The sequence below is a fragment of the Gossypium raimondii genome, chromosome 7 (genome assembly GCF_025698545.1).
Source record: "Gossypium raimondii isolate GPD5lz chromosome 7, ASM2569854v1, whole genome shotgun sequence".
Taxonomy (NCBI): domain Eukaryota; kingdom Viridiplantae; phylum Streptophyta; class Magnoliopsida; order Malvales; family Malvaceae; genus Gossypium; species Gossypium raimondii.
In genome coordinates, this window is record NC_068571.1 from 31997004 (window position 1) to 32009994 (window position 12991).

General features: G+C 37.8%; 2 protein-coding genes across 5 annotated transcripts; one reads left to right on the plus strand and one right to left on the minus strand.

The window, feature by feature from the left end:
• Positions 1-920: 920 nt before the first annotated feature.
• LOC105795758 (calcium-transporting ATPase, endoplasmic reticulum-type) lies at positions 921-5843 on the plus strand. Of its 2 annotated transcripts, none has more exons than XM_012625421.2 (8): positions 921-1197; positions 1592-3137; positions 3221-3342; positions 3664-3942; positions 4036-4419; positions 4562-4671; positions 4746-4974; positions 5092-5843. In XM_012625421.2, the coding sequence occupies exons 2-8, from the start codon at positions 1670-1672 to the stop codon at positions 5650-5652; spliced, it is 3153 nt and encodes a 1050-aa protein (XP_012480875.2). In that variant the 5' UTR covers positions 921-1197; positions 1592-1669; the 3' UTR covers positions 5653-5843. The 2 variants fall into 2 exon arrangements, with proteins under 2 accessions (XP_012480875.2, XP_012480879.2); XM_012625425.2 differs by lacking the exon at positions 921-1197 and adding an exon at positions 1243-1493.
• Positions 5775-12991, minus strand: LOC105795776 (U-box domain-containing protein 44). Of its 3 annotated transcripts, none has more exons than XR_001134293.2 (6): positions 12656-12991; positions 10557-11941; positions 9716-10019; positions 8555-9042; positions 6501-7805; positions 5775-6055 (listed from the first exon to the last, which is right to left on the minus strand). XR_001134293.2 is itself a non-coding variant. In XM_012625434.2 (5 exons), exons 2-5 carry the CDS (start codon positions 11787-11789, stop codon positions 6810-6812), a joined length of 3021 nt encoding a protein of 1006 aa, XP_012480888.1. In that variant the 5' UTR covers positions 11790-11941; positions 12656-12991; the 3' UTR covers positions 6270-6809. The 3 variants fall into 3 exon arrangements, 1 of the variants encoding a protein (XP_012480888.1); XR_008197828.1 differs by lacking the exon at positions 5775-6055 and adding an exon at positions 6270-6344; XM_012625434.2 differs by lacking the exon at positions 5775-6055 and having other exon boundaries at positions 6270-7805.

Genomic DNA, 12991 nt, shown 5'->3' on the forward strand with positions numbered 1-12991 from the left:
AAAACAGATAATTTTAAGCTTTTAACGCGGATTTCGTGTGAACTTGTACGGTTAAACAAGACGGCGGCATCTGGTCAACCCAAGGAGCCACGGCACATGACTATCGACGGCATCTTTTTAAAATTAAAAGAAAATTATGGTCGACAGTATTATTCTCGTTTCCTATATTAAAATTTATGGTGAACATTTACTTTTTAATAAATTTACTGTGAAAATTTAATTATTGGACACGTTTTAATAAATATTTTAAAAATTAAAAAAATAAAATAAAATTATATTTTTAATTCTAATTATTCTTTCAAAAAAAATTGTAAGTGGATTAGATTTTTCATGAAACAAGATATTGATATGTGTATTTATAATATATTAAAAAAACGAATCTTAAAATAGGAAGTTAATCTTTAGTTATGATTTTAATATTTTTATTATGTTAGAATCGAAATTTAATCATTTTATTAAAAAAATGTTTGGTAGAATGTGAAGGAAGATTTTAGATTCCACAAATAAAGTCAGAGGTTAAAAATGTTTTATATAATTATAGTAAAATAATAATTAATTAATTAAAAAAAGACATCAAAAATTTGATAGTATTTAAAATAAGTTTAAAATTAAATAAATTTGTGAAGAAAAAGTATTATATAAAATAAAAATAAATAAAAGGGTCATTTTATCCTAAAGATACATTTTATTTTTCCAAATTATTTAAATCAAATCCATGATTAAAGAAAACAAAGCTACATTCCATGAAAGTTAATATTTTTATATATTGAGTAACTAAAATTTAAAAAAAAAAAAACACTTTTCATTACTAAAACAAAATTCAGTTATATGAAATGATTAAATTGAACTGGCGAAACAAAGGAATCCGAAAAGCAAATTGGAAACAATGCAGTGAGTGGCACTCCCAGAACCACAGAAGATCAAAACGTTGATTTGAGACTGACCAAGAACTACTTCCCTTTTTTCTTATGTTACAAGGTTTCTTATATTTACATAAAAAAAATAATATCAAAGAAATACCAAGAATTTTCCTTCAACTTTGCTTTGTCTCCAAGCCATGTCCTTTTTTTTCTCTTGGCCTAACTATTATTCTAAGGTTTTATTCTTACTTTTCTTTTTAGTTGTTATCCACACTGAATTTCTTATATAAGAAGGAAGTGTTTGTCTCATGGGTTTCAGTCAGTTTTTGCTTTAGAGGTAAAGTTCTTTTCTTTTCTTTTTTTGGTCATATAATTATCTACAGTTACAGTTTTTTTAAGTTTAGTTGGCAGTTAATTGCTACTACTCTAAGCAGTTTTTTTGTCCTTTCCCTTCTTGGGTTGTTGGGTCTGTGTTAAAACTGCTGCTTTGTAATTCCTTTGTTCGGTTGGATGATTAATTGTTATGGTGGCTAGTAGTTAATGTAGGTGGTTGGTTTTTTTTTATTACCAAAGGAAGAACATTACCTTTTCTTGTTGGGTGATTCGACATAATTTCATACTTGTTAAAAGGAAGTTAATGCACTGTTTCCATTTCTGCTTTATTATTATTATTATTTCTTAGCCATTTTCTTTGTTTAAAATTTGGCTTCATGTTTTCATCTGTTTTTCAGGAAAATTACATGGGTTTCAGCCAAAATTGAAGGAGCTTTTACTTTTGGGTGGTAAGTGAAACCAACGTTGAGGACTCAATGGATAAAAGGCCTTTCCCTGCGTGGTCATGGTCTGTTGAGCAGTGTCTGAAAGAATATAATGCTAAACTAGACAAGGGATTGAGCAGTTACCAGGTGGAGAAACAGCGTGAGAAGTATGGTTGGAATGAGCTTGCCAAAGAGAAAGGGAAGCCTTTATTGCGGCTTGTGTTGGAACAATTTGACGACATGCTTGTGAAGATACTTCTAGTTGCTGCTTTTATATCTTTCATTTTAGCCTATATGCATGGGAGTGACTCCGAGGAGTCTGGTTTTGAGGCCTATGTGGAGCCATTTGTGATAGTATTGATTTTAGTCCTTAATGCAATTGTTGGAGTATGGCAAGAGACCAATGCTGAGAAGGCACTTGAGGCCCTTAAGGAGATGCAATGCGAATCCGGTAAGGTTTTAAGAGATGGGTACATTGTACCTGACCTGCCAGCCCGGGAGCTTGTACCGGGTGACATTGTTGAATTGCAGGTTGGTGATAAGGTTCCTGCTGATATGAGAATAGCAGCTCTGAAAACTTCAACTTTGAGATTGGAACAAAGTGCACTAACTGGGGAGGCAATGCCTGTTTTGAAAGGTACTAGTCCAATATTCCCGGAGGAATGTGAGTTGCAGGCAAAAGAAAATATGGTTTTCGCAGGCACAACTGTGGTGAATGGTAGCTGTGTTTGTATCGTTGTTTGCACTGGAATGAACACTGAGATTGGGAAGATACAGAAGCAAATACACGAGGCCTCTTTGGAAGAGAGTGACACACCTTTGAAAAAGAAGTTGGATGAATTTGGGAGCAGGCTTACAACTGCAATTGGACTTGTTTGTCTCATTGTTTGGCTTATCAATTACAAAAACTTCCTCTCTTGGGATATGGTGGATGGATGGCCCGCAAATCTCCGCTTCTCATTTGAGAAATGTACCTACTATTTCAAGATAGCTGTTGCCCTTGCTGTAGCTGCAATTCCAGAAGGTCTCCCTGCTGTGATCACAACATCTTTAGCTCTTGGTACAAGAAAAATGGCTCAAAAGAATGCGATCGTACGGAAGCTTCCTAGTGTTGAAACCTTGGGATGCACCACTGTGATTTGTTCAGATAAAACTGGGACTTTGACCACGAATCAAATGTCTGTTGCAGAATTCTTTACCCTCGGTGGGAAAACCACTACTTCTCGTATTTTCCATGTTGAAGGCACAACCTATGACCCGAAGGATGGTGGAATTGTTGATTGGACCTGTTACAATATGGATGCTAACTTACAAGTCATGGCAGAAATATGTGCAGTTTGCAATGATGCTGGGATTTTCTGTGATGGTCGTCTCTTCCGGGCCACAGGTTTGCCCACAGAAGCTGCTTTGAAGGTTTTGGTTGAAAAGATGGGAGTTCCAGATGCCAAGATGAGGAACAAAATCCATGACTCACAGCTTGCTGCAAACTATTTGATTGACCGAAGCACAATTAAACTAGGTGAGCCATAAATCTTTTCTAGTTTTAGTAGATTCATGTATTGTGATGCACTTCATTGATTTATGATATATTGCAAAACTTAGGTTGCTGCGAGTGGTGGACCAAAAGATCAAAAAGGCTTGCAACATTGGAGTTGGATACTGTACGAAAGTCTATGAGCGTTATTGTTAGAGAGCCTACCGGACACAACAGACTGCTTGTCAAGGTGACTGTCATTCCCTGTTTTTTACCTTGGTTCAAATCCTTCATCTTTCTTTCATCAATGGGTAAATGTGACCATTTTCTTCGTAGTGTTGTCTAGAAATCATTTTGCTCTTGATTAAATGGAAAAGATAGAATTTAACTTCAAGGGAAATTAGCGGTCAGTGTAAATGTGTACTTAAGGTGGATTGGAGATAAGAACATGATATACATTTATATACGTTGGTAACGTATGATTGTGAGTGGTAAACAGCAAAAAGGCATAAAATTAGTAGTTTGGTTTCCTTGCTTATTTGATCTTTAAATCAATGCGCATCTTCTGTAGGGCGCTGTTGAGAGTTTAGTGGAACGTAGTACACACGTCCAACTTGCAGATGGATCTCTTGTTCCAATGGATGAATCATGTAGTCAACTATTGCTTTCAAGAAATTCAGAGATGAGTTCAAAGGGACTGCGATGCTTGGGATTGGCGTATAAGGACGACCTGGGGGAATTTTCGGACTACTACTCTGAGAATCATCCTGCTCATAAGAAGTTGCTTGATCCAGCTAGCTATTCTTCCATTGAAAGTGACTTGGTTTTTGTAGGGGTTGTTGGTCTCAGGGTAAGCATATGTCAGACAGTTTTGTTGTTCATAATAGTTAATGAATTGTCAAGTAAATTATTTTCAGAGATGTAATTTTCCATATCAATATAGGACCCTCCACGAGATGAAGTTGACAAAGCAATAGAAGATTGTAAAGCAGCAGGAATTAGAGTTATGGTGATAACAGGAGATAATAAATCCACAGCTGAGGCTATTTGTCATGAAATTAAATTGTTCTCTGATGGAGAGGATGTTAGAGGGAAAAGTTTTACTGGTAAAGAATTCATGGCTCTTTCCCCTTCGCAACAAATTGAAACGTTGTCAAAGCCAGGGGGAAAGGTCTTCTCTCGTGCTGAACCTAGGCATAAGCAAGAAATCGTTAGGATGCTAAAAGAGATGGGGGAAATTGTTGCTATGACTGGAGATGGTGTAAATGATGCACCTGCCCTTAAACTGGCTGATATCGGAATTGCTATGGGCATAACTGGAACCGAGGTAATCACCTTGATTCTCTTGCTTGAAGATCGAATCTTGTTCCTTGTACCATATGTTGGAATTAATATATTCACGTTCCTCCCTACCAACGACCCTCAAATAAGTCCTTTCTACTAACATGCTCATTGTTCAATTTTTCCAGGTAGCAAAAGAAGCTTCTGATATGGTTTTGGCAGATGACAACTTTAGCACCATTGTTTCGGCTGTTGCCGAGGGGCGTTCTATATATAATAACATGAAAGCTTTCATAAGGTGTGTTAATTTGCTCTACTACTTTCCTTGAGCATTTAGGATATGCCTTATTTATTCATTTCCTAAATTTGCAGATACATGATATCATCCAATGTTGGAGAAGTAATCTCCATATTCTTGACTGCTGCTCTGGGATTACCAGAGTGTATGATTCCTGTGCAACTCTTATGGGTGAATTTGGTTACGGATGGTCCTCCTGCGACAGCTCTCGGGTTTAATCCTCCAGATGTTGGTATAATGTGGAAACCACCCCGTAAAAGTGATGACGCTCTCATTGACTCCTGGGTCCTGTTTCGTTACTTGGTTAGTACTGAATATTGATCTACACCAATTATCTTCCCCTTGAAATTCTCTAGGCAAGACATGGTTTGTGGGATTTTGAACTGGACTAATGTTCTACATTTATGTTTAAAATTGTAGACAATAGGTTCTTATGTGGGCGTAGCAACCGTTGGCATCTTCATCTTGTGGTATACTCAGGCTTCTTTTATGGGTATCAACCTTGTTAGCGATGGTCACACACTAATCGAACTGTCTCAGCTTCGCAACTGGGGAGAGTGTTCGACATGGTCAAATTTCTCCGTGGCCCCATATACGGTTGGTGATGGTCACCTGATCACATTCTCGAACCCATGTGACTACTTCACCATTGGCAAAGTGAAAACAATGACTCTGTCACTATCTGTATTAGTAGCTATCGAAATGTTCAATTCCTTGAACGCACTTTCCGAAGACAGCAGCCTGCTAACGTTGCCACCTTGGAGGAACACTTGGCTTTTGGTTGCAATGTCGGTCTCATTTGGACTCCATTGCCTTATACTTTACGTTCCATTCCTGGCAAACATGTTTGGTGTTGTTCCATTGAGCCTGAATGAGTGGTTCTTAGTAATTTTGGTCTCAATACCCGTCGTACTTATCGACGAGACCCTTAAATTTTTTGGAAGGAGTCGAAGACATAGAGTGAAGGAAAAGACAGCATAAAAAGAAAAAAAAACAGAACCAAGTTTACTCGAGATTGTTCAGAGGTGCTACTGACAGAAGATTACTAGGATTATGTTAATTTATATTCTTAGCTCCTTTTTTTTGTTGTTGTTGACGGTTCCTTTTGTTATAATCTAAAGGAAATAGATAAGTTTATTTATAGAAATTTAATAAATAGACATTTTAACTCCCCTCACTGTGTAGACCTGACAATTCGTATAACAGAATTGTTTTCAAATGGAAATAATATTTCAGGGCAAATCATAGACTACATGGTTAATGCTACAGGTTCGTGCTGGGAGGGAGGCTGAGCTGTTTGAGCTTCTGCAATGGTCCAGCCATTGATTCGAAAAGTTCTCTCCTTACGCCACCAGTACGCTCCATGAGTGCATGCTAACAGAAACTGCAAATATAACGTCATATCCGGTGCAGTTCATTCAATAATGTTAATATGACGATTTCAAATGTGAGGTTTCCAACTTTCCTAAGCAAGAGTCAAACAATCAATTGCTGGGACCAAGTGAACCCTGGTGTTTTTCATGCTCATAGAGTTTGCATTCAAGCTAACACTACTAATCAACTTTTGCTGAATGCATGGCACGAAATGCAAGTTTCCATTTGTCACGTAGACAGGCATGCTCCACATTTACTCCTTGGTTATTAAGCTGATGAATTCTAGACCATCTATATATCTAATACAGGACAATGACAGAAGCTATAAGTAAAGTATTAAGTTGACAGTGAAAGAATGGAAAGAAGAACCACAGAGGTTACAAGGAAAGATATCAATTCCAAGCAATATTGCTAATGGTGTGCTTTTAATATCAGCCACTTGTAAAATCTCTTACCTGCGACGGTTCCTCAACAGAAAAAGCACAAACTTGATGTCTATCATCTTGGGTATCATGGTGCTGCATCGAAACATCTATCCACAACAATGGAGTTGGTTGATAGTTCTTGCTTAGCTTTCAAGGTGAATCCGTCAATATGCACCTATTATTGAGAAGAAAGGTATGCCCATTCTGAAATATTATGGTTCAAGCCTGAGCATGCACACCAGTATTGCGGTTCTTGCAAAATAAATCATCAAGGTGAATAATGTGGCCAGTCCTTCCTCCTCAGATATGATTCAAGAAAGTCAAAAGGCGTTGAATTCTTTAGAAATAGGAAGATTGGTCATGAAGTACATTCAAGTGAGCAAGTATCCTGGCTGAAAGAGACTTCATACTACTATTGCCTCGCTGTGTTAAATCTACTAAAGGCATCTGAGCAGCTGGACCATACTTCTGCTTGAACTCAGGCAGCCGGAAAATCCTTTCCAAAGCATGCAGAGCTTTCTCCTGCAGTCTGAGGGAAGGTGAACTAAGACATCTTATCATTGGAGTAATTGCATTTGCTTCTGCTAGCACCTTACTACCATTTTGAAGTCTTTCACCTTCAATTAAAGTCAATAGTGCATCTAAAGATGCTTCACACACTCCGGCATCTGTTCCTTCAAGAACCCTTGCAAGTGGTATCACTGCATCAGCCTCAAGAAGGCAAAATGATGACACAACAGAACAAATTCCTCCATGAACCGGGCAAGCAGTCTCTGGTGGAGCTGACAAGCACCAGAACCCCTTTTTCTTTGGTATTGTCCGGCTTAGCTGAAGAGAACTCTGTGAAAAACGAGACAGAGAAGTGGCTGCATGATATTTGGTCAAGGTGGTTCCTGAATCCAACAATTGAACTAACATGGGGATAACATCGGCTTCAGCTGCTCTCTTTTGCCATTCCAGATTTGTTGGAGCAGTAAAACGGCAGATGGCTCCAACAGCACTGTCTACTAGCTGACTTCTATTGGAATCATTAAGTCTACCACTGCGAAGAAAACGAAAAATGATTGGAATTGCACCAGCATCCACAAGCCACTGAGTGATCTGGTCATTTTCAGGAAGGTTAGCAATTATGCCCACTGCAGAAGCAACTTCTTCGTCATCATTAAAAGACTGGATAATCCTAAGTAAAGTCTCAATGCATTTCTGGCGCACATGCTCCAGGATAGTGGCTTCGTCACCATCCTTCACCAAAAAACAGAAAAGCTTCACAGCATTCAGCCGTACATTTCCAATATCACATTCGCACAACTGGATTAGCACTTGGATGGCTAAGCACTGTTAACATAATAAATCAGCTGGTGTTGAAAATTGAAATGATATGCAGCAAAAGAATTACAAAAATGAGACATCTCTGGAGAGATAACTGCATTTGACTAGAGATACGTGAGTAGGCTCAAACATAAAGGGGGGGGGGGGGGGAAGGGAAGAAGGATTATAACAGCACAGCATCCTTGCATCAGCTTCTCTATCCTTACATGAATATGAGAAGCATCCTGAAACACAGGCCCATAAAATAAAATAAAAGATAGAAAGAATGAATAATATGTCCATAACCAAAATAAGAAGTCTAGGCTGTGATTATCTCACATATGATTTCAGACTTTAAGATACTTTGAAGAGGTTAATCTATCTAACAGTGCAAGACACAAACATCCTACGAGTAATTCGACCTGTCAGAAGCCAGAATTCATGGGATCACTAAACGCAATAACTGTTGACACACTAGAAAAAACAATAGATTCCATTTCTGCAAAGGCAATAGAGGGAGCAAGAACATTTCTCTGAATGGCTAAGTCACCAGGGCAAGCAACCTACTGTGTCAGGCACTGATCAATCAGTGGAACAAAGCATGGGCAACATACAACGTTATGGAAGTTTGCTAAGTATAGCTTGTTTGAAGTAATCATTGTTTTCAGATTAATTTAAGCTCTATTTTAGCAGAGCATCTTTGAAAATTATTCTTAGAAAAAGAAAATACCAGCACGAAGGCACAGAGTTATATCATTCTCCAATAAAATGTATACCTGTGTCAGCTTGGTCTTGATATATGCTGCAGAGGGGGATTGGCACAACGCCTGAAAGATTTGCAGGAGGTTTTGTTGGATTTCTGGTCCAGTCAGGCTAATCAAAGAGAAGACCATGAAAACATCCTCATCAGATTCCAATAAAGAAACTGGAGTCTCAGTGGATTCTTGTGACATAGTGGATACTGCAAGGTGCATAACCGTTGCGGCGACTTGTTCTCGTAATGCTGAGGATGATGAGCCAAGATGGAGGAGGTCAAGTAATGGGCGGGATGCACCTTCTTTGATCATCTGCAAGCCATTTTTTGGTACGCTTGAGAGGTTTCGAAGAGCTTTAACAGCTACACTTTTCATTTGAATACCACCATGAGAGACCCAGTTAAGAAGTGGACGCAATGCACCTCTTTCTAACAATACCACTTTATTATGGTCAGTTAACTCCATTTCAGCTATAGCTGTTGCCATGATTAGTTTTACATCATCTGGTCCTGTAGAGATTTAGATATACTTCCATAAGTGTTTTGTCAAATAATAGCAAAGACATTGCAACTTGATGCACATTTGCAATGATGTAGCAAAACCTAAATGTGGAAGGAAATATGAACAAAATATATACACCTAAACCGAGCCATGTAAACCACTGCCGCAGCTCTACAAGAAATGCTGAGATTTTACTATTTTAAGAAAAGGATGCAACTACAGTAGTAAGATTGGCATCTCTTTAAAGTTGAATCACTGGAAAACCTAATTGACAAGGAAATTAAGACATCCTCGCCTTTATGCAATGACATATTATCTTCATGGGAATCTTGCACCAATTTTGAGATTAAGAAAATGTTTCTTTTGAAGTTAATATTAAGAAAAAGCTTGATGTTAATATTAACTATAATAAGATGGCCTGTAATTTCATCTTATTGAAGCACAAGTTGATTTCATCACAATGCACTAACCAGCCAACTTTCCACACATAACCTATGTTTCGTAGATACTTATCTGGTCAAAACATTCTATAAAAATGCAATCTTATTAATTCTTCAGAAGTATGCTTTCCTACAACACAATCATAGTGATGAACTAGTTCAGTGCTCAAGTCAGAATGGATGAAGGAAATATGAACACCCGAAGAAGAACTTAAAAGGTGATCAAGTTTAGGGCATGAACCAGTTGACAAACGCTGGAGCAAATGTTTAAAATAGTTTGCCCTTGCCATCTGTATGACGTTCTGATCAGAATATGACAGGTTTTCCAATATTTCCTCGGCATCTCTGGCAGCTTGATAGTCATCACCACTTGCCATTGTCACCAAAAGGAGAATACAACCCTGAACCTTCCCAATGCTGTCTCTTAAGACGTTATATTTTGATAAATCCAAAAGTAATGCCACTGCTAACCTCCTTTCATCTGTGCGACGCCCCAAGGAACGAACTACAAGTTCAATTGCACCATCAACTTTTGCCACTCTATCCTGCAATATATTTCAATATTTTTGGTAGAAAACATATGAGAAACATATATGCATTTCTGGTTAGCAGGAACCCATATTTACACAAGATAGATGCAAGTAATCCTATTTTGATTAAAGAAGGCAGTAAACCAGCAAGATCACTCCATCCTAATGGTATGCAAAACAGATTTGTCAGTATGGGATACCAAGATGAATGTGACCCTGGACATATACAAAGTAGTACCCATTCTCTAAAAGCTCGATACTTCTACTATATCCTATAATTCAATACTTGATGACTTAAGACTCCTGTTTATGAAGTTAGGTGAAACAAAACAAAATCCAAAGGTAGGTGAAAATAAAATGGAATATGAAATATTTTGTCTATGCATATTACTAAAACAGATGAATCTAATTCCTAACACACCTGATCATTCGTTTCACTGCCACCTATATTTTGAAGATAAACCTTTTCAATATGATTAAATATATTTACTTGTAAATCACTGCAGAAAACTAAAAGAGAGAATCAAAAGGATACGGTTTCACACAGCGTACCTTTGCATCATCACTATCTTTTGTCAAAATGTGAAGTATGACAAGAACACGATTCCTTATATCACGATTTTTTCCACCAAGAAGTTGAATAAGAACTGATATATAGTTCTCCAAGATCACCCACTCTCGGTGCATGTCTCTCTGTTCACAAAGATCCTTTAGCTGTCCTAGACATTGAAGCACTTCTTCCTCATCTCCAGATGTGAGATTGGGTTTCATTGAAGCAATTGTTATCATTGTGTTTCTGTCCTTCCACTCTTCTATTGACTGCCTCAGTGTTTTGTTAGGGCGTAGGATTGATGTGTCTAGGGGAGTCATAGTCAAAGGGCATAAGTTGTTCCCCTCTGTAAACCACTTCTCTATAGCACTTCTCTCAAATGTCTGTCCAGATGAAGTCTCCACAGGATCTACCATTACATCGCGAGTGATTGGACAATAAAATGATTGGAGAGGCTCCAGCGGTTGACTACCCAAAGATTTCCGCTTAGTGAAATACTTCATCTCTTTCTCTTTAGGAGAAGAAGCAGCATCAGCCCTTTCCAACAAAGCAATTATCTGATCCATTTGTATAGCTTCAGCCTTGTCCTTCCTAAGCCTGACATTTTCAATCTCACTTTTGAAGTCTTCAAATTCCCTTTTTAAAGCCGATCTCTCAGTAGGTATCCCAACAGCTTCTGCAATGAGAACCAGCAGATTGTTTGCATAAGAACGATCAGCATTCCTCTCCTGTATGCCTGTCTCAATTTTCTCTAAGATCTCTTCTTCTGTTATAGCAGCCTTGAACTCGGCCTTCTGCATACTATCACAGAGGTTTCCAATTTCTACAACTATAGCTGAAGAAAGTTCTAAAGATGCCAATGGAAGGAGACTTAATCCCCTGCTTATCTCTCTCATGGTACCTTCTAGGCGCCTGACTATCCCACGACTATTCATCAAGAGATATACTTTGCTTTTTGTGCTGCATTCTGCAGTTAGTTGCTTCGCAGCTTTTATTTCACGATTGAGAATCTGAATAGCATTGTTCAAGCTCTCAGAATTAGAAATACATTTTCCTTTCAACTCTTTCAAAACTGGGACAATTCTCTCTAAGTAAGATGCAAGTTTTTTAAAACTATCTTTCTTAAAGAGAACATCATTTGCAGAAACCACAATCTCGAGAATGGCCTCTACAGTCTGAGAAAGAATCTCTGAAGCCGGAACAAATGAGGCACTAGTGACTACGTCGATTGCCATCACATCACAACCCAACAAAGTCCAGAAAACACAACCTCATCTTCCAATATGATCAATACACCAACTAAAAGCGGCAAAAGCATGGCTGCAAGATAGCGGTAGCAGCATTTTTCATCCAACAAAAATGCTTCCAATTTTATTAAACATAACACCTGCATTACAATCAAATTTGAATAAGCCCCTCATTGCTATTTGCTTAAAACGTCGACACCACTTCACCAGATTAAAAAGAAACCAGAGATATATAACTGAAGTTAGCTGAGATATTGTCTTGTTTAAGAAAATAGAAAATATGGATCTTTGTTTTGGTTGGCCCAAGTAGGATAATCATTTCAATCACATGGAAAACTAGGAGCATCGTTTAACTTTCAGTTTGGTAGCCATGAAATATAAGTGAAGAAACCAAATTAAATTTTTCTTTTTTTATGGAGAACAGGAAGACCGAGCTTTTTCTATCATTGACCAAAATAAGAACTAAAGAAGTTCAACCCAAAATTGTTTTCTAAAGCACTAGGCTTTGAAAAGCTACTAGAACAGAACTGGAATTCTCTTCGGTTTTCCAGGAAACCAAACAATATTTCGCATAGTCTCAAGGGAAACTAAATATAAAACATCAAATTATTATTCCCATACACTTGAAACAGGAAAAAAAGGGGGGGGTCTTTATAAGCACCAACCAAGTCCAATCTCAAACAACATAATAAAATCAAAATTCAGCTTTGAACCTTGAAAGAGCAAAACTAAACAACCTAAATTACAATACTCATGTACTTGAAGCACAAGCGAAGACCCATATAGTCAACCCGATAGAAAAGCTGAATACAGCAAAAGTCTAACCTTTCAACAATAGAGAGAGCGATACAAACCTGAAAATGAAATAATGTTGAAGAAGTGAAAAAAACACACGAGCCCACAGCTAAAAAGGACTTGAAAAGAGAGCTCTTCTCCAAGGAAAATTTGCAGGAAATATGGCGATCGGGTCACTTGGACTCTGGAAGGCGACTACAAGTACCAGATAAGAGGCCTCCCCCCACTTAAAATATGCATTTTTATATATTGATTATTTAAGAATAAAAGTAAACAACTCTTCTGTTTCAGCTCGTGTTTCATCTTTACCAATTGATATAGCTCTCACCTAGTCATTCATTTGGTGATTCGTTCTTACCACTGTTTACACAGAAAAGTGAAGAACGACTTTTCTC